Source organism: Anolis carolinensis, chromosome 2 (genome assembly GCF_035594765.1).
Source record: "Anolis carolinensis isolate JA03-04 chromosome 2, rAnoCar3.1.pri, whole genome shotgun sequence".
Lineage (NCBI taxonomy): Eukaryota > Metazoa > Chordata > Lepidosauria > Squamata > Dactyloidae > Anolis > Anolis carolinensis.
In genome coordinates this window covers 286,048,888-286,070,051 of record NC_085842.1, presented here as the reverse complement: position 1 = coordinate 286,070,051, position 21,164 = coordinate 286,048,888, and the positions used below count along the sequence as shown (strand labels likewise).

General features: G+C 38.1%; 1 protein-coding gene across 1 annotated transcript in view; it reads right to left on the bottom strand.

Annotated features, from left to right (window-relative positions):
* bdp1 (B double prime 1, subunit of RNA polymerase III transcription initiation factor IIIB) overlaps positions 1 to 18,737 on the bottom strand; it is a 61,642-nt gene extending 42,905 nt beyond the window's left edge. The window contains exons 1-10 of the mRNA XM_008102973.3: positions 18,367 to 18,737; positions 13,010 to 13,559; positions 11,356 to 11,465; positions 9,704 to 9,763; positions 8,835 to 8,975; positions 8,057 to 8,190; positions 6,321 to 6,415; positions 4,903 to 4,957; positions 3,278 to 3,427; positions 1,300 to 1,560 (exon numbers count right to left, since the gene is read on the bottom strand). Coding sequence (XP_008101180.2) covers positions 1,300 to 1,560; positions 3,278 to 3,427; positions 4,903 to 4,957; positions 6,321 to 6,415; positions 8,057 to 8,190; positions 8,835 to 8,975; positions 9,704 to 9,763; positions 11,356 to 11,465; positions 13,010 to 13,559; positions 18,367 to 18,560 — 1,750 coding nt within the window. The 5' untranslated portion in view covers positions 18,561 to 18,737. The remainder of the gene's footprint in view (positions 1 to 1,299; positions 1,561 to 3,277; positions 3,428 to 4,902; positions 4,958 to 6,320; positions 6,416 to 8,056; positions 8,191 to 8,834; positions 8,976 to 9,703; positions 9,764 to 11,355; positions 11,466 to 13,009; positions 13,560 to 18,366) is intronic.
* Between the last annotated feature and the right edge of the window lie 2,427 nt (positions 18,738 to 21,164).

Genomic DNA, 21,164 nt, shown 5'->3' with positions numbered 1-21,164 from the left:
GAAAGAGTTATCAGAGGGAAAAGGTGTCTTCACAACAAGCCAAACTTTTCAAAATCCATTTGTCAAAGAAACAGAAACAAGTGAAATCTTCTGAACAGGGCACAGATAGCAAAACAAACACCTATGCTATCCAAAGTGATTGATATCCTTCAGAACCTATCTTGTTCGTAACTTGGGAAACACCCTTGGGGTGGGAGGGGGCTGATAGCCATATAGTGGGTGGTTTTCAGTGTTCAACCTTATTTCGCTCGCGATTGGCAGCAACTTCCCATCACACATCAGGGAAGGCAATGCCCGCTAGCTTATAAAATCTATCTGCAGGTGTAAGTTTAAGACATCCTGTGATTATTCTACATGTTTCATTCATTGCTATATTCACCTGATTCACATGGGCAAATTTATGCCAGACGGGGCAGGCATACTTAACAATTCTATAAGACCAGGCCAGGCCTGATGTTATTAATTTTGGGTCTGCACCCCATGCGCTATGAGTACGTTTCCGCAAGATGTCATTCCATGCAGCTACTTTGTACTTGGTGCACTGCTTTACCACTTAGATGTAAACTACAGATCAAAATATTTTTACACATAGTTTTTTTTTACAAGTTCAATTCCCATATGCAAGATGAATGCTGTATAGCTGCTGATCACATGAACTAAACAGGTCTCACAGAGATAGCTATATTAGTCTGGATCAGCATATGAAGGATCAGCACATCTGAAACTAAATGAGAAAAAGAAGTTGGTGGCAAAGTCTTTCCTAAACTGAAATCTACAAAAATGCTAATGCCAATACATCTGACAAAATGGGTTTTAGTCTATGAAAGCTTATGATGCCACTTTCTTTATCTCAGTGAATCACAAAGGTGCTACAAAATCCATGGATATAAATAAGCCTTAACTTTTCTTGACTTATAATGTTATTTTTTTGGTCTTTATTTTACATCAACCAATGGGTTGTATTGAACACGAATGTTACACAGGGAAAAAGATCCAATTGGCTATGGATAAGAGACGAGTACAATCTTTTGCACTTTCCCACTGTCTACGCACTCGCTTATGCCCCTTCACAATTTGCTTCAAACAACTGAGATACTTTCTGAAATAGTGGACAGGATGTCAGTGGAGGCTGATCAACAAAGGTTGCTTCAATTTCCATACTGCTATTTTCCTCAGGAGAGATACACCCTTTGATGGAATTATAACTGTAATAAATGTTTTACACCCCAGAGTAAAATAAACAAAATCCTTTTTATTATCTCAGCAACATAAAATAGCAGCAATTACTTATATCCTTACTTTTTTTTCTTAATCTTTCTCCTTCAGCCATTTCTTCAGAGGTGGTTCTCTCTTCAAGAGGATTGTCTGTCTCGTGTTCAGAATCTTTTTTCTTCCTTTTCCTTTTCTTTTTTGTAACCACTGATTCAGTCACTGTTTGTCCCTCTGCCTGTTCCAAAACTTCATTCTCCTTTTCAGCTGTCTCAGCATCCACCTCCATTTCTGTGTCAGAAATCTGGAAATTCTCTGGACCATAGCTGGGTTGTCCATTCACAACTTTAGCTATAAAAATAAAACCATGTATATTGAATCTGTAGATAAGGGGGTTATAAGTGGGTTGGACTGGATGGCCCATGAGGTCTCTTCCAACTCTATGATTCTACTGTATATTCAAAGCTTTGGTAAAAAGTATTTTTAAAAAATGATAGGATTCAGGGGCCCCCAGGGGGAGAAGAGCGGTATATAAATATAATAAATAAATAATACATGCACAAAATAAGGGTCCACGTAAACTTTCTGGTCTTCCTACTCACACCCATATTGATTTAGCTATCTTCTCTCTACCTGTGTCATGCCAAAAGGTGCCACTCTATTCTCATTGTATTTTAACATCTACATGAAACTGTTGGAAGAAATCATCCAGGGGCATCAATACACCAATGGCACCTAGATATATTTCTTCATGTTTTTAAAAACAACCTCTGCTAAGGATAGTGTGTCTCCTCCAAATGAATGTCTGGAAGAGTTAATGAGCTGGATGAAGAAAAATAAATTAAAATGGAATCCAGACAAGATGGAGATGCTTACTATTAACTGGGCTGGATTGTGTAAATCACTTTTAGAGGAGTTACACTCCCCCTAAAAAACTGTGTTTGGAGCTCTAAAGTGCTCCTGGATCCATCTCTCCAAAAGTTAGCCCAGAAAGATGCAACAGTCGGGAGTGCTTACTATCAGTTTTGGCTTACTACCAGCTGCAGCCCTTCCTAGAATCGGAAGACCTAAAAATAGTAGTGCATGCACTGGTAACCTCAAGGTTGGACTTCTGGAATGAGTTCTGAATTCCCATTGGGCTACTTCTGTATCAAGTTAAAAAAAAACTCAACTTAGTTCAACACACAACAGCTAGACTAGATACAGGAACATCTAGGAGTGAACATATTACACCCATGTTAAAGTCACTCCACTGGTTGCCAATTAGCTTCTGGGCACAGTACAAAGTGTTGGTTTTGACCTTTAAAGCCCGGCATGGTTTAGGTCCAGGTTACCTACAAGATTGCCTTCTACCATATAATCTGCCCCAAATACTTAGGTCCTCTGGGGAACATTTAGTGCAACCAGCCAGAAACAAACTGGCAGTCGTCATCCAGAGGACCTTTTCATTGGCCACCCCAAGATAATAGTATGACCTCCTGGAAGAAATTTGACAGCTAAATGAGATGTCAAAATTTAAGACACAATTAGAGACCCATCTATTCTTGCAGGCTTACCTAGTCAGTTTTAAGTATAAATTTTAAATTGACATTCTATAAGTATGGGTTTTAATGTTTTTTAAACTTATTGTTTTTGATCTTTATATTTCAAATGGGTTTTTTGTTTGAGCTATCTATTGTACATTGTACTGTGTTGTACTGTTAGTGCATATGCAATTTTTCAATTAAACATCCTCATGATTGCTGAATTAAAAGAATACATTTATTGTAAACATTGTTATTTTAGATTAATAAAATGACTCTAACAAGAACTTATTAATTTAACTAGGTAGCACAAAGACTAAAATGAAAGCAGAAGCAAACAAAATATCAGTAGCCAACTGCTGACCACATTGAATATCTGGAAGACAATAATTCTCAGTGAGGCTTAAGGAGCGATCCACTACACATGGGTTAACCCCTCATGCCAACACACAAATCAGAGCTCCTACTAGGTATCAGAAGCTGCAGGATTCATAAGAAAGGAAAGGTATAACTTTCAGATATGTTTTTAGTATTTTTAAAAATACCTTTTAGCCTTTTCTGTGCTTTTTTCTCATTGGATTTCTTCTCATTTTGTTGCTGACTTTTGGCATCTTTTTCCTTTTGCTTCCTTTCATTTTCTAAAACTTTCTCAAGGAGTTTTGCAAACCAATTAAAGTCAAAAGGCTTTTTCTCTTCTGGTCAAGGAGGAGATAAAATTATTATTTAACATAAAAATACAAATACTCCATCACATTTTCAAGGATAACATATTCTGTGCCATCAGTTTCCATAGGCATTTGTTCCTATCGTTGATGCTGTCAATACATTAATAATGCTTTTGCCTCCGGAAGTTCATCTGCAAAGGATCTGTAGTTTAATGTGAATGCAGCATTGCAAGATATAGAAGAAAGTTGAACTATATTTAACCCTCTTACACTAAAAGAAAAAAGAAAATTTGTATGCCCAAAGGAGCATTCTACTATATTGCATCATGGTTTGCTAAAAACACCATGAGGATTTTTGTTTCAGTACTGGTATACCCCAATTAAACTGGATATGTCCTTACTCATCATTTCAACAGAAAATTTGATACCAAAAGTAGAAATAACATGAAAAGAATATGGACTCCTACATCAGAAAAAGAAGAGCAGTTCAACATGTTTCAGCAAATGTTTATCCAAAACAAGTAACATGCACATGTAAAATGAAGGAACTAGGTTTACTTCTCTGGAGGTTTTTAAATCAAGCCTGAATTGCCACCTGTCCCAAGTGCTTTGATTGTTTATTCCTATATGGATGGGAGTGGAACAGGATAGCAATTGAGATCTCTCTCTGATTCTATTAGGTAAATATTGCACAAGTAAAGAAAACCATTTCAAGACTATATGAAGGCCTCATCTTAAATGTATCCAGGGATGATTTCTTTTTATTTCATTTGGAGAAGAGGCAAAATTATGGAATTTTTTTAGAAATACAGGAACCAGTGCTCATCCTCTCTTTTCTCTATTCTGTTGTGCAGCTCAGTAAAGGATTCAAGAAGTAGCTGTAGTTTATCTTGTCTGTTTGTAGCCAGGCATGTATAGTTCCAATAGCAATCACAGCAGAATCCCATTCCTTCCTAGCTGCAGCTTTACGGCCTGTTAATTGCAGGCACATATTTCAACTCAATACAAATGTTTTGTAATTCTCCAACTCTCTTTCATCACACTCCCAATGCTAATGCTGCTGAAAAGCTCCCAGTTAGACAGATGACGGAAACCCTAAGCTATTATAAAAAGGAGACTTGCTGTTAGAGGCTTAACTGGGGTATGCCTCTTCTTTACTGTGGAATGTTACATTTGCTGGAACAAAAATGTTTTCCAATGGCAAAAATGCATGAATTTATGAGGATTTTTTTTGTTCCAGACATGTTTTTTTGTTTGTTCATAGGAAATCTTTGTTTATGACAAGTGACCTTCATTTGAAGACACTATACAGGATTGTATGGATGACAATGTCATGGAATATTCACATTGTAGGCTTATTTTAATATGGATATTATAACAGTATGCAACTCTAAGGGACAACATTTCCTATCCTAGTACACAGGGGTTAAGGTAAACAACTAAATCCTAGCTGAATATCACCTTATTTTCTAATGAAAAAATCTTTAATGTGTAGTTATACTTACTGAATGCTTTATCTATTCTCCATCCATTGGCTTTTTCTTCACGTTTAAATTTATTCTGAAACACAGACAGTTGTCCCATGTTGATCATTTTCACTAAGCAAATGCCATTTCTTAGTTAATTCCTGGAGCCCACTGCTAGTTGCCACTATGCCCCCTCCCTTGAATTTTATTTGCACTTATTCAATCTACTACTGTTGATTTAGAATCATGTTTAGCCCCTGGTTTAGAACTGAAACTGTTTCCTTGAATTGAGGTTAAAAGGAAAGAGAAAATTAAATATCATCAACACAGTAATGGTACCAAACCAACATTCCAGTAAACTTCTTCTACCAGTTTTATGCAAATGTGAAATAATATAAAAGACCAAACAAAATCCTGTGGAACTGCATAGGTCAATAGCTAAGTAAAAAAATAGAAGAACCCCAGCATCATTTTTGGGGTTTTCCCTCCAGATGGGAATGGAGCCACTTTAACACCATGCCCCAAGTCCCATCTCAGCAAGGTGACCCATTGAGAGGTCCAGCAGAATCTAGAGACACACACTCTGTCCATTTCCTCAAGAAGGTCATCTAGGGTGACAAAGCCATTGTCATTTTATAACTGAGCCTGAATCTAGACAGAAATAGTTCTAGATAATCAGGCTCATCCAGGAACCTCTGGAGCTTGGAGGCCACTACAAATTCTAGTGTTTTACCCAGGAATGGAATATTGAAGCTTGACTGAGATGCCTTTCCCTTAGAAGTTTAAATGAAATATTTAAAAGCATGTCTTATTTTCCAAACAGATTTGAAGCTAATATATAGTACATTAATTTATACATGGGACAAAATATGCATTTATACTAAGCAAATAATTTCATCAGAAGAAACAATCACTGCCTTTTGTTGGAGAGTAAGAAACACTTTGCGATATTCAAGCAAGTGAGGAAAGGGATGAGCACAGGTTCCCATGTCGATCAATCTTGCACAGTGTGCAAAGTTTATTTGAGAAAATTAAGATCATACTCTAAGTTCATTTATTATGGTTGCAACTGTATACTGTACTCACTGTATACTTTATATTGGGAGTAAGCTGCGCTAAACTTAGAGAGATTAACATTTTGGCTAGATACAATGAGGTTTGCACTATTAACCTTAGCTTAGATGTGCTGTCAGACTAGAATTAAAGAGCTGGAGGGGGGCCTTATGGGCTATTGAGTCCAACCATTAGCCCAAGCCAGTAATGGCAAAGAGAGAAGAAATAAGCATAGCAACTGAGGTTCATAAAGACTAGCATTCTTGCAAAGCGATGTTGACACAATACATGCTTTGATAACTGGTTAATATTAGAAGTAAATATAATTCCAATTATGTCTTCTAATACTGAACAATATTGCATGCACAAACCAAATACTGATTTTGTAATTCCAAAATGTTTACCTTTATCTCTGTTCTTGCTCTGTGAGGAAAAAGCTGACTGATCAATGAAAAGTCTGTTCCTACCATGCTTATAGCTAAGAAGAACATATCTGTTTCTGTAAGGAAAAGAAACCACACATTTTAAAAATGATCACTATTCAGAGTACACAGGTAGAGTCTCGCTTATCCAACCTTTGTTCATCCAATGTTCTGTATTATCCAACACAGTCTGCCTCCCACCCAGATCCACAGCTGTTTCTCTAGGCAGCAATTCTATCTTTATTTGTAGTCAATTTTTAGTAGTCAGTGTTTTTGTAGTCAATGTTTTCAATACATAGTGATGTTTTGGTGCCAAATTTGTAAATACAATGATTACTACATAACGTTACCATATATTGAACTGCTTTTTCTGTCAAATTTGTTGTATAACATGATGTTTTGGTGCTTAATTTGTAAAATCATAACATAATTTGATGTTTAATAAGGTTTTCCTTAATCCCTCCTTATTATCCAACATTTTTGCTTATCCAACGTTCTGCCAGCCTGTTTATGTTGGATAAGCGAGACTCTACTGTATTAATGTTAACCTCATAAGGAATATATATATAACAGAGTATAAAGCAGGCATGGGCAAACTTCAACCCTCCAGGTGTTTTGGACTTCAGCTCCCACAATTCCTAATAGCCAGTTAGGAATTGAGGGAGTTGAAGTCCAAAACACCTAGAGGGCCAAAGTTTGCCCATGACTGGTATAAAGACATCTATATTTATATATTACAACAAAATGGGTATTTCACATTATGAAGCTGCCTGGTTAAGTCAGATTAATACCTACAGCAGGAATAGGAATTATCTGTCAATTACATATTTCCAAATTACAAGTTCCCACTATGACAACAATAGTGAGGCATGGTGGGAATTGAAGTCCAACAATACCTAGAGTATTACGCTATATAGCACTAGCTCTGCCCGAATATTTAAGGCATTAAACCTGTGATCTTTTGCAATCATCAATCAATCAATCACTTTGTTAGTATAATAGCAGTACCACTCCTTATTATATTTTCCTGTGCATTTTAATAAGAATTGGCTAGATATAAAATTCAGTGAATCTTGTATTTCCATTATTTCAAGTTTCAGAAGAAAGTCTAGCTACTAAAATGTGTTAAATGAAAAGTGGCTGTATAATTATGTTGCCTCTAATCTGGATGGAAAGTTTTCATGCTGCTCTTTCAAGTCAGACTATAGAACAATGGTGGTCATGGACCATTACAAAGATTAAATAAAGGTTGTAGAATTAAACTACAGCTCTCTAGAGGCACACACTGAAACTGGAGAAGCAAAACGTTAATCCTAGATCTTGTTATGTATAGAGCAGTTGGAAAATTCAAAGTTTTAAATCTACTGATTAACTTTGTAAAAAGGACCCAGCTATTTATAACGGGGCAGAAAAGAGTTGACTATAGGCATACAAAACAGTAAAGTGTTAACCAATTACCAAATTTCTTGCTATTTGTATCTTACTAACTTGTGAAAAATAATGGTTGCATAAACTTGCACAATCAGTAATTGTGCACAAACACATAAATAAGAAATGGATGAAAACAACTCTCTTCCCACTCACTTAGGCCAGTGAGTATGCCTTAAACCTAGCAAGCCCAGATCCTGTATACCCTATATCCAAGTGTTCAGCTCTGCAAAAATCAAACTGAAACATGATCACTAAACATTATACATACTTCATCAAGCTGCACCTACCTTTTTCTGACCATGGCTTGGTATAATAGCTTTTCCGAAAACTGGAGTAAGTTGTTGTAGAACCACGCTCAAAGATGGGATCATTTTCTTCCACCACACATTGTCCTTTTGTCCTCAAAACTTCTACCGTTAAACTAAATGCAAAATTGGGGGATAGTCAAATATAAAAGACAGAGCAAGCAACTTTAATTATCTCTGAAGATAAATTAATAGGAAGGAAACTCATTTTCTATTAAGATTACAATAATGATTTTTTCATCATTATCTGCATTTTTAGAACTTCAATATAGACATGGAGGGCATCTAAACTGTAGAATTATTACAGTCTGACATCACTTTAACTGCCATAGCTAAATGCTAGGGAATTCTGGGAGTTCAAGTTTAGTGAGGCACTAAACTCTTTGGCAGAGAAGCCTAAAGACCTTGTAACATTACAACACCCATGATTTCATAACTTTGAGCCATGCCAGTTAAAGTAGTATCAAACTGCATGAAATCTACAGTGTAGATGTACCCAATATTGTCCTTCTATGCTAACAAGAATATGAATGCTCCATTTACTAACCACGTGTAATAATTTGAAGAAACCCAATATATGCATGATATCATGTTTGGAAAGGAAGGCAAGAGACAGAAACACTGGTGTAAATGATATCACTGTTTTCCCTTATTGGGAGAAGGCTTTGCCACAAATAGCAAAGTATTTTAAGTCAGGACTGAGCAATTCAATAAATGTTTAGCTTCTTTCTGCAGCAGACATCAGTTTTCAAAATCTAACCTTTCTTCATCTAGAATAATTGAACCATCTTCTGCAACTTTCACTCGAGGGACTAAAAGGGGGCCATCTTCCTCTCCAGCGCCAGTGTCTTCATCTTCCTCATCTTCATCTTCATTATCAGCAACTATTTTTTCCTCAGGCCTGAAATTTAGAAAGATAATCGAGCAAGGGAGAACTTATTCCATAAGAACTTATTCCATATTTCCTTAATATAATTGATTCTGCACTGTCTACAATCCAAATTACTTTCACCAGTGCTATTAAAACAGTGACTAATGCTATTGTGCTTTTTCTTTTAGAGGGCTAGACTTTTCTATTTGAAGTAAGCATTTGAACTGTACAGATCCTATATTATGTTTTACCTTTACTCTACACTGTAAGGAAATATTTACATCAATACCTGTATAATGAATATACAGATGAGCCTTATTACATTATATCACTAAAGCAAATTAGATATTGAGGGCGAATAAAGATGTAAGGGCTATTTTTTATTTGTTATAACTAAAGAACTAGGCATAAGATTGAATGCTAAATCTCTCCCAGCTCTTTACTTCCTAGACTTAATTACTCTGACCAATGGTTACGGTGTTATTTCCATACTAAGCCAGGAGCATTTCTAATCCAGCACTTAAATCAGAAGCTAAACACTAGACTGGAGTCCTGCTCTAGAATTAGGATTTATCACAGTCTCAAAGACATAAAACAGTTGGTATACTGTTAATTACCCTCAGTATTAATGGTTAAGTAAAAAAGAAAATTACAATTCTATGACAATTAAACAAATATTTTTCTTACAAATCTCTTTAAATGAATTGCTCAACATATCACTAATTCTACTCCCACCAAAAAGAGGGGGAAAATATTACTCTTTTGCTTGGGTCACTGTAGAAGTCTTTTCTGATCTCCTTTCTTGCACCAATGAAGACCTAGGAGATACAAAAACACGTTTTTCAATTTCGTTATTTAATTTTAAATATATATTTTAAAATTTGGTCTACATTTCATAGCAAACAGCAAAGAGGGCTGGTAAAACCTACTAGAGGAGATGGGGAGAAGAGACAAAGTCTCAAGGTGTTGAAAAATAACAGAGGTTTTTTTTAAGTTGCATTTGCATGAAAAGAGCCATGAAAATATTTACAGGCAAAAAAGGTGTTGAACTATTTTAAACAAAAAAACAATCTCTCATTTTTTCAATACACTATGGCCTTGTCTCTTTTCAACATCTCCTACATTTCTCAGCAGACAAATTGCCTCAACAACGCCTGGTTCTACTCATAGTTCACCTGTACTGTTAAATACTAAAAGCTTTTAATATAGGTGATTACATAGAGATGCACTTCTATATTGACACCTACGCCGTTAACTACATAATAGTAATTAACATGCAACTGCAGGTAGCATTAGAGCCAGGAACCCAGTATTGCTCCCTTATCTTCCCTGTGTGAGGGAGCACAAGACAGGAAGCACAGATATGAACATTTGGAAAGCTGGTCACATTTCATCTAGAGAGCTCAGCCTGATCTTCAGGTGGTGCCCAAGTGGGCTTACTTCCTCCTTTATTTCCATATATAGGAGAAAGGGAGAAGAAAAACTGAACACACAGCCAAGCTCCAACTGCAGGAGCATTCCAGCGGGTAGTGCTGGGATCTAAGAATTTTCACTTCCTGCATCCTCCATTCAGGAAGAATAGAAATTCATCTTGTTTATTTCCATTGAGCATCAGAGGGGAATTCCTTGTTTACTCCAGCCCTTCCCAGAAGTTAATTTTAAGGGTGTTTTTTTCTTTCTTATTCTTTTCCTGATAAGTAGGGAAGAGGATGGAATTCATTTTAAGGAGGGGAAGGAAATCAGACCTTTTGTGGGCTGGCTTGGCACAGCTCACATGACGGATTAAGTAGACTGGAAATTTCCTTTTCTAACTTTAAATATAACAAAGTCCTGCCTTCAAACAGTAAATATAAAGTACCAACATCTAGATAGCTTAGAATCATCCCAGTGGGTAAGTTCAATCAAACTTTGAATCACTATCCCAATGATTGGTCTGAGAAACAGTTACATAAATCTTCGGAGTAGTAAAAAAAAAACAGGAAAGGATATTTGGAGCTGAGAAAATTCATTAAGGGTGACACCAAACACAAATATGATCAGGGAAACAGGAAAATGTAGAAGATGCATACAGAAACTTATTATTATTTGTTTTGCAATGATCAATCTATCCTTTTTCAGATGTTGTTATGTGCCTCCAATTAATTTCTGACCTTTGGCAACCCTAAGGCATGCATCCTCAAACTCCAGCCCTTCAGATGTTTGCGCTTCTAACTCCCAAAAGCTCTAGTCAGGTTGTTCAATGGTCAGGAATTCTGGGAGTTGAAAACCTAAACAGCTAGAGGACCGCAGTTTGAGGATGCTATCACAGGATTTTCTTGGCATCCTTGGCATTGGGGGAATGGACAGAATACAGACAAAGTAGTTTAAGAAATAGATTGATATTATAATCAAAATGGAGATGTATACTTGCTTCATAGGATTGTTTTCTGGAAGATAGTATATGAAGTCTCTCATAATCATTTTTGAACGATCTTCTGGTGCATTCTTTTCAATTACTGTCGATTTATATTTCCGTTGTTCCTAGACAAAAATTTTAATATTCCTTAGTAATTTGTCTGTTAAGAGTTTTTAGTTTTAAACAACTTTCCACAGAATTGGTTACTTCAAATTCAATTTGCCAAGTCATATTCTTGAAGAAATACACAAAGGTGTACTACGTAACATTGGGATTGTACTAAAATCTTTAAAAGCAGTTCAGACTTAAAGACAGATTAAAAACAATAGCCTGGCCATTACATTTTTCACTGATTACTTTCAGGGCAGCCTCCTTCAGAGCGCATTACAATCACTGTTTTAAGCTCTTATGAAATCTGTTGAAAGGCAATGACATCTATGCTTAGGGTTAAAGTAAACACTCATAAAACTATTTCAGATCATATCGCTTTGTACCTAGTCAAGAACATGAAGAAAGGCCATGATGACCAGTGCTAAAGTTGTACACACACACTAGGAGCAAGTCACAATAAATTCAGCCAATCCTATTTCTATGTCAGCATAAATAAGAGTAAGCACCCAGCAAAAATGGCCGAATGGTACTGGATATAATAATATTATATTAATAAGATAAGAAAAAGTACAAATTATTTACATAATAATACATATCCATATTTAGAAATATTGGATCCTTTTCAGAGTTTAAGAGGTAGGCACTGTTGGGCAGATGGGAGCAGGGGAGATTTCTGATCTGCAATGCTGTCAGGACTGCACTGACTACCACAAAATGCAAACAACATATAACTAGAAGTGGCTGGAGCACTTCTACTGATTTTAGCAAGGAGCTTAATGTAGATATTTATTTTAAATCTTAGCAGGGAGGATGTCTCTTATTTACAATCTAGTTAGCAAGTTTTGGAATTTCCAGGAGAAAGAACAGTCGAGAGGTGGGGGAGTTGAGAACACAAAACAACCTTTGTGCCCCAAGATTACTTTGTGAAACTCTAAATCAAACCATCATAGGTACATTAAAAATTTGTACCATAACTGATAAGAGTCCACAGTATTTCCATATATAAATCAAACCCTGATTACCCCAAGCTTACTTCACTTCAGCAACATTAAGTTGAGGGAGTAGCATATTTTGTCTCTCCTGTTGTTCAATTAGGAATACAAAATATTTGCCAATCCACTGCAGATCACTGAGGCATTTACTAGCATGCTCAAACCTATGATCACTATTAGATTCAGATCTACATACTGGTAGATCTTTGATATTAAAACGTTAAACCTGTAGACTGATACAAAATGTAATGCTGCCGAAGACTGCACAACCTTTACCTTTATAAACTAAAAGCCCTCAGCAAAGTACATTCTGTAGTGCACCATTACATTCTCATAACAAGAAGCTATACCCTTTTATAGATCCACCATATCCCATTACTATCCAAAAGATACCATTCCTGCCATTTCCAGATAAGATTTGAAAAATCTCCTGTCTGAAATCCTAATGAGTTGCTGAAAGACAATATGACCTAAATGGGGCCAAGGATCTGACTTAGTCTGGTCATTAGTTCTTTCTGTTCCCTCCCACATTGTCCTTATAGCACTATCACAAAAATATTATATACCTTTTCTTTCTTCAACTCTTCCTTGAGCATCTTTCGCAACGTCTGACTTTTTATTATTTTCTCACGTTCTGAACACCTATTTTTATCTTTTTCTGGATTAGATTTTGAATGGGCAGTTTCATCTTGAATTAATTTTTCCTGTGTGGGTCTCTCCTTGAGGGGTGACAGTGTATTCTTCTGAAGTGCTTCATCACTTCTTTGGACAGTTACACAAGTATTTGGTTCTTTACTGGCAGATTTTTTTAAAGGAGAAAACTGTGGTACTTGGGGAACAGGTGTTTTCTTTTCAGGCAAGGCTGGAGACTTTGGTGAAATTTCCACATTAACCTTTTCAGAAGAAGTCTCCTTATGAATCACAGAGCTTCCAAGGATAGAAGAATGAGGTAATTGTTTTGTAGAATGTTTTGATACCGGATTGACAGCACCTTGTGTAGCTGCAGATGTAACTCTTGGTTTAGCAAGATTGGGCACAGTTGAGAGTCGTTTTCTTCTCTGGAGAAGGGCCTCTGCACGTTTACTACAATCTCCATCTTTACTGGTTTTTTCATCTCTGCAAAATTCCAAGAGAACAACATCTGTTATGAGTATTTTAAGAAAATTGTATAGCTGTTTTAAAAAGAAATGAATGAACTTGTAAATTCAATCATGCAATGTTAGACCTGACCTTTTTACACATCACAATTTATCCAACAAATAAACTAGCATTTTACATTTGACTGAATATAGGACAATGTCAGCTTCAGAAGCTTAAGTCCATACAGTTCACTGTTAACAATCTAATAATTTGTTATTGAATATATTCCTACATCACAATAAATCACAATCACAATAAATAGCAGCATATTTACTAGATTAATATTAAGGTCTTCTATGAGATGTTTAGCAGGCCAAAAATACATTTCTTGACGTAATGATGCAACAGTAAAAACAAATCAGTAAAGGAATTGAATTGTGGGCTTTAAAATGCAACCAATCTCCTCAATGTTGTTCTAGCCTTATACTGTAACACTGTGCACCTCAACTATTACATAAATTCCACTGAATGAATGGGGACTTACTTCCAGCTAACTTTAAGTGTAAAATGTAAATACATGTAAATATAATTGTAGTCTCACTGACAGAAAAAAATATTAAAAGAAAAAGACTACAGTTAAAACCTTAGCAAAGCATTTATGTAAACCAAAAAGTTCTATTCTAGATGTTTATTTCTATATACAGCATAATTAATTTGAGAGCTGAGACAATTTCACATACATCCATTAAATACATTGCACTTATCTAAAACTACAATACAACTCAATGTTATAGATTTCGTCTCAATTTTAAATACACTGGGAAACATTTAGCTTTTTTACATTCAATTTACTGAGGACCTTGATAGTTTTGCGATGAATTAAATTACTTTTCAGCATATGTAATATAATGTTAATCACAGATGACTGGAATACAGAAGTATAAAACAGTAGAATCAAGGACTTAAAGAAAGTTAGCCTAGGATCTAGAAATGAAGAAGAAAAGCGACTAAATTTCACAAGACCCAACATTTTGTTTATCACATAAACATATGTTATACAACCAAAGAGATACATGTACGTCAGCTTATTGACAATGTAGAAATCAAATAGACTATATAATTTGAAGCAGAAGATGAAGAAGCTCCCATGACTCTACAAATACAAGACTAGGAGCTGACTGTGGCAAAAATCATGAACTACTAATATCAAAACAGTAGAGTAAGGCTAAAGAAGAACATTAAACCAACCATTGAGCACTTGGGAGAAATAAATCACTAGGAACAGAGGTCATACCAATAGAGCTGCTTTAATGTGTGTGTGTGTGGGGGGGGGGGGAGAATGACTAACAGATTGTGCAGTTCTTTCACTAATATTCCAATCCCCAAGAAAGAGGAAACCAGGGATCATGATAATGGGAGACCTACTAGTATATTAATTTCCTGTGCAAGCAAAATGATGCACAAAGTTCTACAACTGTGTGATATATGATGCTATTTTGTGTGATGTTTAATAATGTTTAATATTTTATTAGGGTCAATTTTGATATTTTATACTGTTTTTATCAACCAGAAGGTCGGCAGTTTGAATCCGCAGGATAGGGTAAGCTCCCATTGTTAGCCCCAACTTCTACCAACCTAGCAGTTTGAAAACATGCAAATGTGAGTGGATCAATAGTTGCCACTTTGGCAGGAAGGTGATGGCGCTCCATGCAGTCATGCTGGCCACATGACCTAGGAGGTGTCTACAAACAATGCTGGCTCTTTGGCTTAGAAATGGAGATGAGCACCACCTCCAGAGTCGGACTTGACTAAACTTAATGTCAAGGGGAAACCTTTACCTTTAAGGTAGAAGGCAAGTCAGTGTGGTGTAGTGGTTTGTGTCAGGTTACAAGATTAGAGACCAGGGTTTTTAATGCCTGTTCAGCCATGCAAACCCAGTAGTGACCTAGGCCAAGTCACCTTCTCTAAGCCTCAGAAGAAGTTAAATGAAAAACACCTCTGAACAAATCTTGTCTAGAAAAAGCCCATGATAGGGTTATCATCGCCATTAATCTGAAATGCCTTGAAATAATATTATAACAATAACAGTAGGAGGAAAGGGGGAATACCACAATACAGATGGACAGCCCCAATCATGGCACCCACAGTCCTAAATCTGCAAGAGCAGAGCAGGGCTGTTTGAGATAGGATGATCTAGAGATCTCTCATTAATTGGGTAGATATTAGTTGAAGTCAGCTAGACAGAAATTAACAACAGCAACAATATTAATGTTGTGGAAGAGGTGATTCAGTATGTATGCACTTTCAGTGGCTAAAAGAACTGTAAACTGCAAATGGAAAGCTAGTGATCCAGATCTTGGGAAATGTGACCCTACTGCATGTGTCAGCACTGTACAAAGCATGCTAAATTATTCCAGTTAGCAGACGTACCGGTGTACGCAGTTTATGGCCAAATGCTTGTAATATGCTCATACAACTAAACAACATAGCACACATTTATGACGTGTGTACTTTTAACACGATGTACAACTGGGACACAATAACTGAGGCATCATGATAGTCATCTTCAAATACATGAAAGGTTGTCACATGAAAGAAACAGCATACTTCTTTACTGCTGCATAGGAGGACATGACCCAAACTGATGGGTTCAAACTACAGTATAAGGGAGATTCCAGCTAAGCATTAGTGATGGTTACAGTCGTCCACTAGCTGGCTGAGAACTATGAGAGCAGTTGTTCAACTGTCCTTCATTATAGGTTTTCTTTTAACAGAGCTTAGACAGCCACCTGTCAGCAATGCTTTATTATGACTTTCTACACCTGGAGGTTTTGGACTAGATGACCCCTGGCATGCCTTCCAACCCTCTATTTCTATGAGATATAATCTAGCATTGAAGGTTTTGATATAACTGGATTATAACCGTACCACCATCAGATCTAACAGACCAACTAGCAGTGTTTTTCCTTATTCTTTCTCCCCACAACTAACCAAAGAAAGCAAACTATTTCCATAAACATACAGGACAAAGCAAAACATTCACAGCACAACTAATGCTAAATACTGTATAACAATGTCAATTGTTTCCTCTCCATTATCAACAACCAGAATCACTAGATCTTCAACCTTAACTCTGAATGTGGCTCAAAACCATGCTGGTTAAATTGGGGACTGCAGAAAGTTTAAAAACAACAACAACATCAAAAGATATATAGTTGTTTCTGACATATAAATACGTCACTAGTTACTAGATACACACACCATTCCCTTCCAGGGAATAAGGAACTCCCACTCTCAATGCTTTTTTCACACACACAGGGCTCCTAGTACTGGGCATGCAGGTATGAACCAGTTCTCACTAGTAAATCCCAAGCTTTTGTGCTCCAGGGTCTTTCTGAAAGAACCAAACTTAGGCCCCTTCCAAACAGCTGAATAAAATTCCACATTACCTTCTTTGAACTGGGTTATATGGCAGTGTGGACTCAGATAACCGAGTTTAAAGCAGATATTGTGGATTATCTGCCTTGATATTCTGGGATACAGTGTTCCCTCACTTATCGCTGGGGTTAGGTTCCAGGACCACCCACAGTAAGTGAAAATCCACAAAGTAGGGACACTATATTTATTTTAATATTTATACATTATTGTAGTAGTTATACACTATTTTAAGTCTTTATCAACCACTCGTGTGTTGATAAATCACCTCCTTCTCCTTCTGTTGTTGCTTGGGCTCCTTTTCTCTCTCTTTGGCTTCTTCTTCCTCCCTTCCTTAGGCTGTAAATTGTAATTTTTATTATTTATAATAGTCTTTTAGAGTTTATTGAAAAACCACGAAACAGTGAATTCGTGAAGTAGTGAAGGAACACTGTATATGGTTGTGTGGAAGGGCCCTGGGTTATATGGCTGAGTCCTTAAAATCACCAATGACTTTGTGGGAAGAAGAAACAGAAGCACAAAGGAGCAGTTTTATTCAATGGTGAAACTTATCAATATTCTTATATCCTGCCCCATCTCCCCGAAGGGACTCGGGGCGGCTTACACGGGAACCAAGCCCAGTAAAACAAAATTAAAATCTAACGACATAAAATATGTGGCATTACAATAATTTAAAACACGCATAAATCATCATAAAAACATAAACCATCAACAACAGCAACCAATAGGCGAACACAATGGGCATGTTCAGAACTGAGAGGGCGGAGCATGGGCTTTCAATAAACTCTAAAAGACAATTATAAATCATAAAAAATTACAATTTACAGCCTAAGGAAGGGAGGAAGGAGAAGCCAAAGGGAGAGAAAAGGAGCCCAAGCAGCAACAGGAGGAGAAGGAAGCGATTTATCAACACACAATTGGTTGATAAAGACTTAAAATAGTGTATAACTACTAAAATAATGTATAAATATTAAAATAAATATAGCATCCCTACTTCGCGGATTTTCATTTATTGAGGGTGGTCCTGGAACCTAACCCCTGCAATAAGTGAGGGAACACTGTATACTGAAAGGGCCGGACTGATAGTAAAGATTCCTTTGCATTGAGCCATGAAACTATGTGAGCAGAAGAAGGCTGAGGGTGTATCTACGCCAGGCTTCGGAAAATTAGGCCCTCCAGGTTTTTGGACTTCAACTTCCACAATTCTTAAAAGACTGGTGCCCTTTCCTTTTCTTTCAGCCGTTTAAGCAGCTGAGGGGGAAAAGGAAGGAGCCCGAGGCTGTCAGGAATGGTGGGAGTTAAAGTCCAAAACACCCAGAGGGTCGATGTTTGCCCAGGCCTGATCCAAAGACAATACCTTTTTACTATCATCACTGCCATCGTTATCTCCACTTGCCTGCTGACTTACCTGCTTCCACCTTTACTGCCTCCCTGCTGGGCGCCTCCGGAAGTGTCTCCTGAGGCGGCTGCGGGGCCCTGCTCCCCGCCTGGCTCGGGGCCCACGGCCAGGGTAGGGACTGGGCCCCCGCCGCCTCTCCCTGACGCCGCCGCGGTGCTGGGCCTGACATTGGGCTTCACGCTGAAGCGGGCCCGGCGGAACATGGCGCCTCGCTGCAGCCTCTAGCTAAAGCCCGCCGTCGCCTTTCTCCTCCGGCCGGCGAGGCCTCCGCCTCATGTCCCCGGCCACCGCGCCCTGCCTGCCTGCCTGCTTGTCGGGGCCCCAGAGCGCTGAGGGGAAGAGGCCTGTCAGCTGCTAGCCCGGAATGTCGCGCCGCCTGCGTCATCAGCCTGCGACTGAACAGCCCTCCCTCCCCTCCAGAAGTGCTGCTCAGCCTCTTGGAACCCAGGGAATGCCTGGTGCTCTTCCCTGGCAGCCTTGAAACCAGGCATGGGCAAACTTCGCCCCTCCAGGTGTTTTGGACTTGAAGGCAAATCCAGGGTGCTGTCGTTTAGGGGCCCTTCCACACAGCCATATAATCCAGAATATCAAGGCAGAAATCCCTCATTATCTGCTTTGAATTGGAATATATGGCAATGTGGACTCAGATAACCCAGTTCAAAGCAGATAGTGTGGGTTATTCAGCCTTGATTTTCTGGGTTATAAGGCTGCGTGGAAGGGCCCTGGGTTATCTGAGTCCACACTGCCATGTATTCCAGTTCAAAGCAGATAATGTGGGATTTTATTCAGCTGTGTGGAAGGGGCCTGGGTCTTCTGTTTTCTCTGCCAAATAACGCTGTTGCCTCACCCATCTACACCTCCCAGGATTCCATAGCATGGAGCCTTGCCAGTTAAATTGGGGTCAAACTGCATTCATTCTGCAGTGTGGATGCAGCTATGGAGTGTAATGGATTTAGAATGGCCTGTATCTTTGTTTCTTCTTCGTATAATTTTTACAGAAAGTAAGAAAACAAAATTCCAAATATTGCAGGCATGGGCAAACCTCAGCCCTACTGGTTGTTAAGAATTGTAGGAGTTGAAGTCCAAAACACCTAGAGGGCCCAAGTTTGCCCATACCTGAAATATAGTAAAGGTAAAGGTTTCCCCTGACATTAAGTCCAGTCATATCTGACTCTGGGGGTTGCTGCTCATCTCCATTTCTAAGCCGAAGAGCCAGAGTTGTCCGTAGACACCTCCAAGGTCATGTGGCCAGCATGACTGCATGAAGCGCCGTTACCTTCCCGCCGGAGCAGTACCGATTGATCTACTCACATTTGCATGTTTTCGAACTGCTAGGTTGGCAGGAGCTGGAGCTATCAGCGGGCGCTCAAGCCACTCCTGGGATTTGAACCTGGGACCTTTCAGTCTGCAAGTTCAGCAGCTCAATGCTTTAACACACTTCCCCACCGGGGCTCCTGAAATATAGTAACCAACAAAAAAATATGCAAGAGAAACATATTAAAACAGTATGTGCATCGAGGAAGTACTATGTAGTACAGACTTTTCTTAATGTATTAATAACAAGTAAAGTCAACAAAGATACAATCATTATATATACTTAATAACATAAAATAGTGATAGATTTAATAAAAAAGCATTTAATTTAGCTTAAAACTTGCTCATCTAAAGTATACTGCACTTACAGTTGTAATACAATTTTTCTAATTACTTGGAATGTGTTTAGCTCCCCCCCCCCTCCCCCAACATCCCTTTCCCTTTTCTTTGTGCCATCTTCACCAGGACCAACTTTCTTTATTCTTTATCTCCAGAAATTCATTTTTTTTAATTTTGTGTCAAAAGCATTGTATAAATAGATAAGTTTAAAACGGATAAAATAAAGCGATCACAAGCTGCTAAATAGATTTAGACCAAAAATGGGCAACAGCAACTGCATTGCCTGTAGCTTTAAACCAGGGGTCCCCAAACTAAGGACCAGGGGCCAAATGCGGCCCTCCAGGGTCATTTATCTGGCCCCCGCCCTCAGTTTTAGACTAAGTCTGAAATGACTTGAAGGCACGCAAAAACAACAACAATCCTAATTAACTTGACTATCTCATCAGCAAGAAGCGGGCCCACACTTCCCATTGACAGACTGGTAGGTTTATGTTGGTTAAAATTGTTCTTATTTTTAAATATTGTATTGTTCTTTCATATATATTTTTGCACTACATATAAGATGTGCAGTGTGCTTAGGAATTTGTTTGTTTGTTTTGGGTTTTTTTTCAAACTATAATCCGGCCCCCCAACACTCTGAGGGACCGTGGACCGGCCCTCTACTTTAAAAATTTGAGGACCCCTGCTTTAAACAGTTCTTCCTTGGTGCATGAGGCAGGGCATTATGGGCAAGCATACAGAAGCTAAGTTGTTTGTTCTCCTCCACAATCGCACAAGGATGGAGGATTTTTCTAGGTATTGCCATTTTGCCAGATTGTCTTTTGATCTGTCAACTCCACTTCTGAGTCTGTTCAGGAACTTCCAAATTGCCCATTCTTGGCTTGGCCCTTGAGGAAGACCCTCGTAGGGGGCCATCCAGATGGAATTGCCTGATTTTGCTGCCACAGGGATATTCTTGCTGTTACTGGAGGAACATTTAGAAGAGTGTTGGTTCTCATAAAACTTTTCCTTGATTTAAGTGTACTGGGAGGAGGCTGGTGGCCATACAGTGAGTGGCTTTCATAGTGTTCAACCTTATTTCTCTCACAGTTGGCAGTAATTTCTCATCACACATGGCGGGGGGATGCCAACTAGATTATAGAGTCTATCAACAG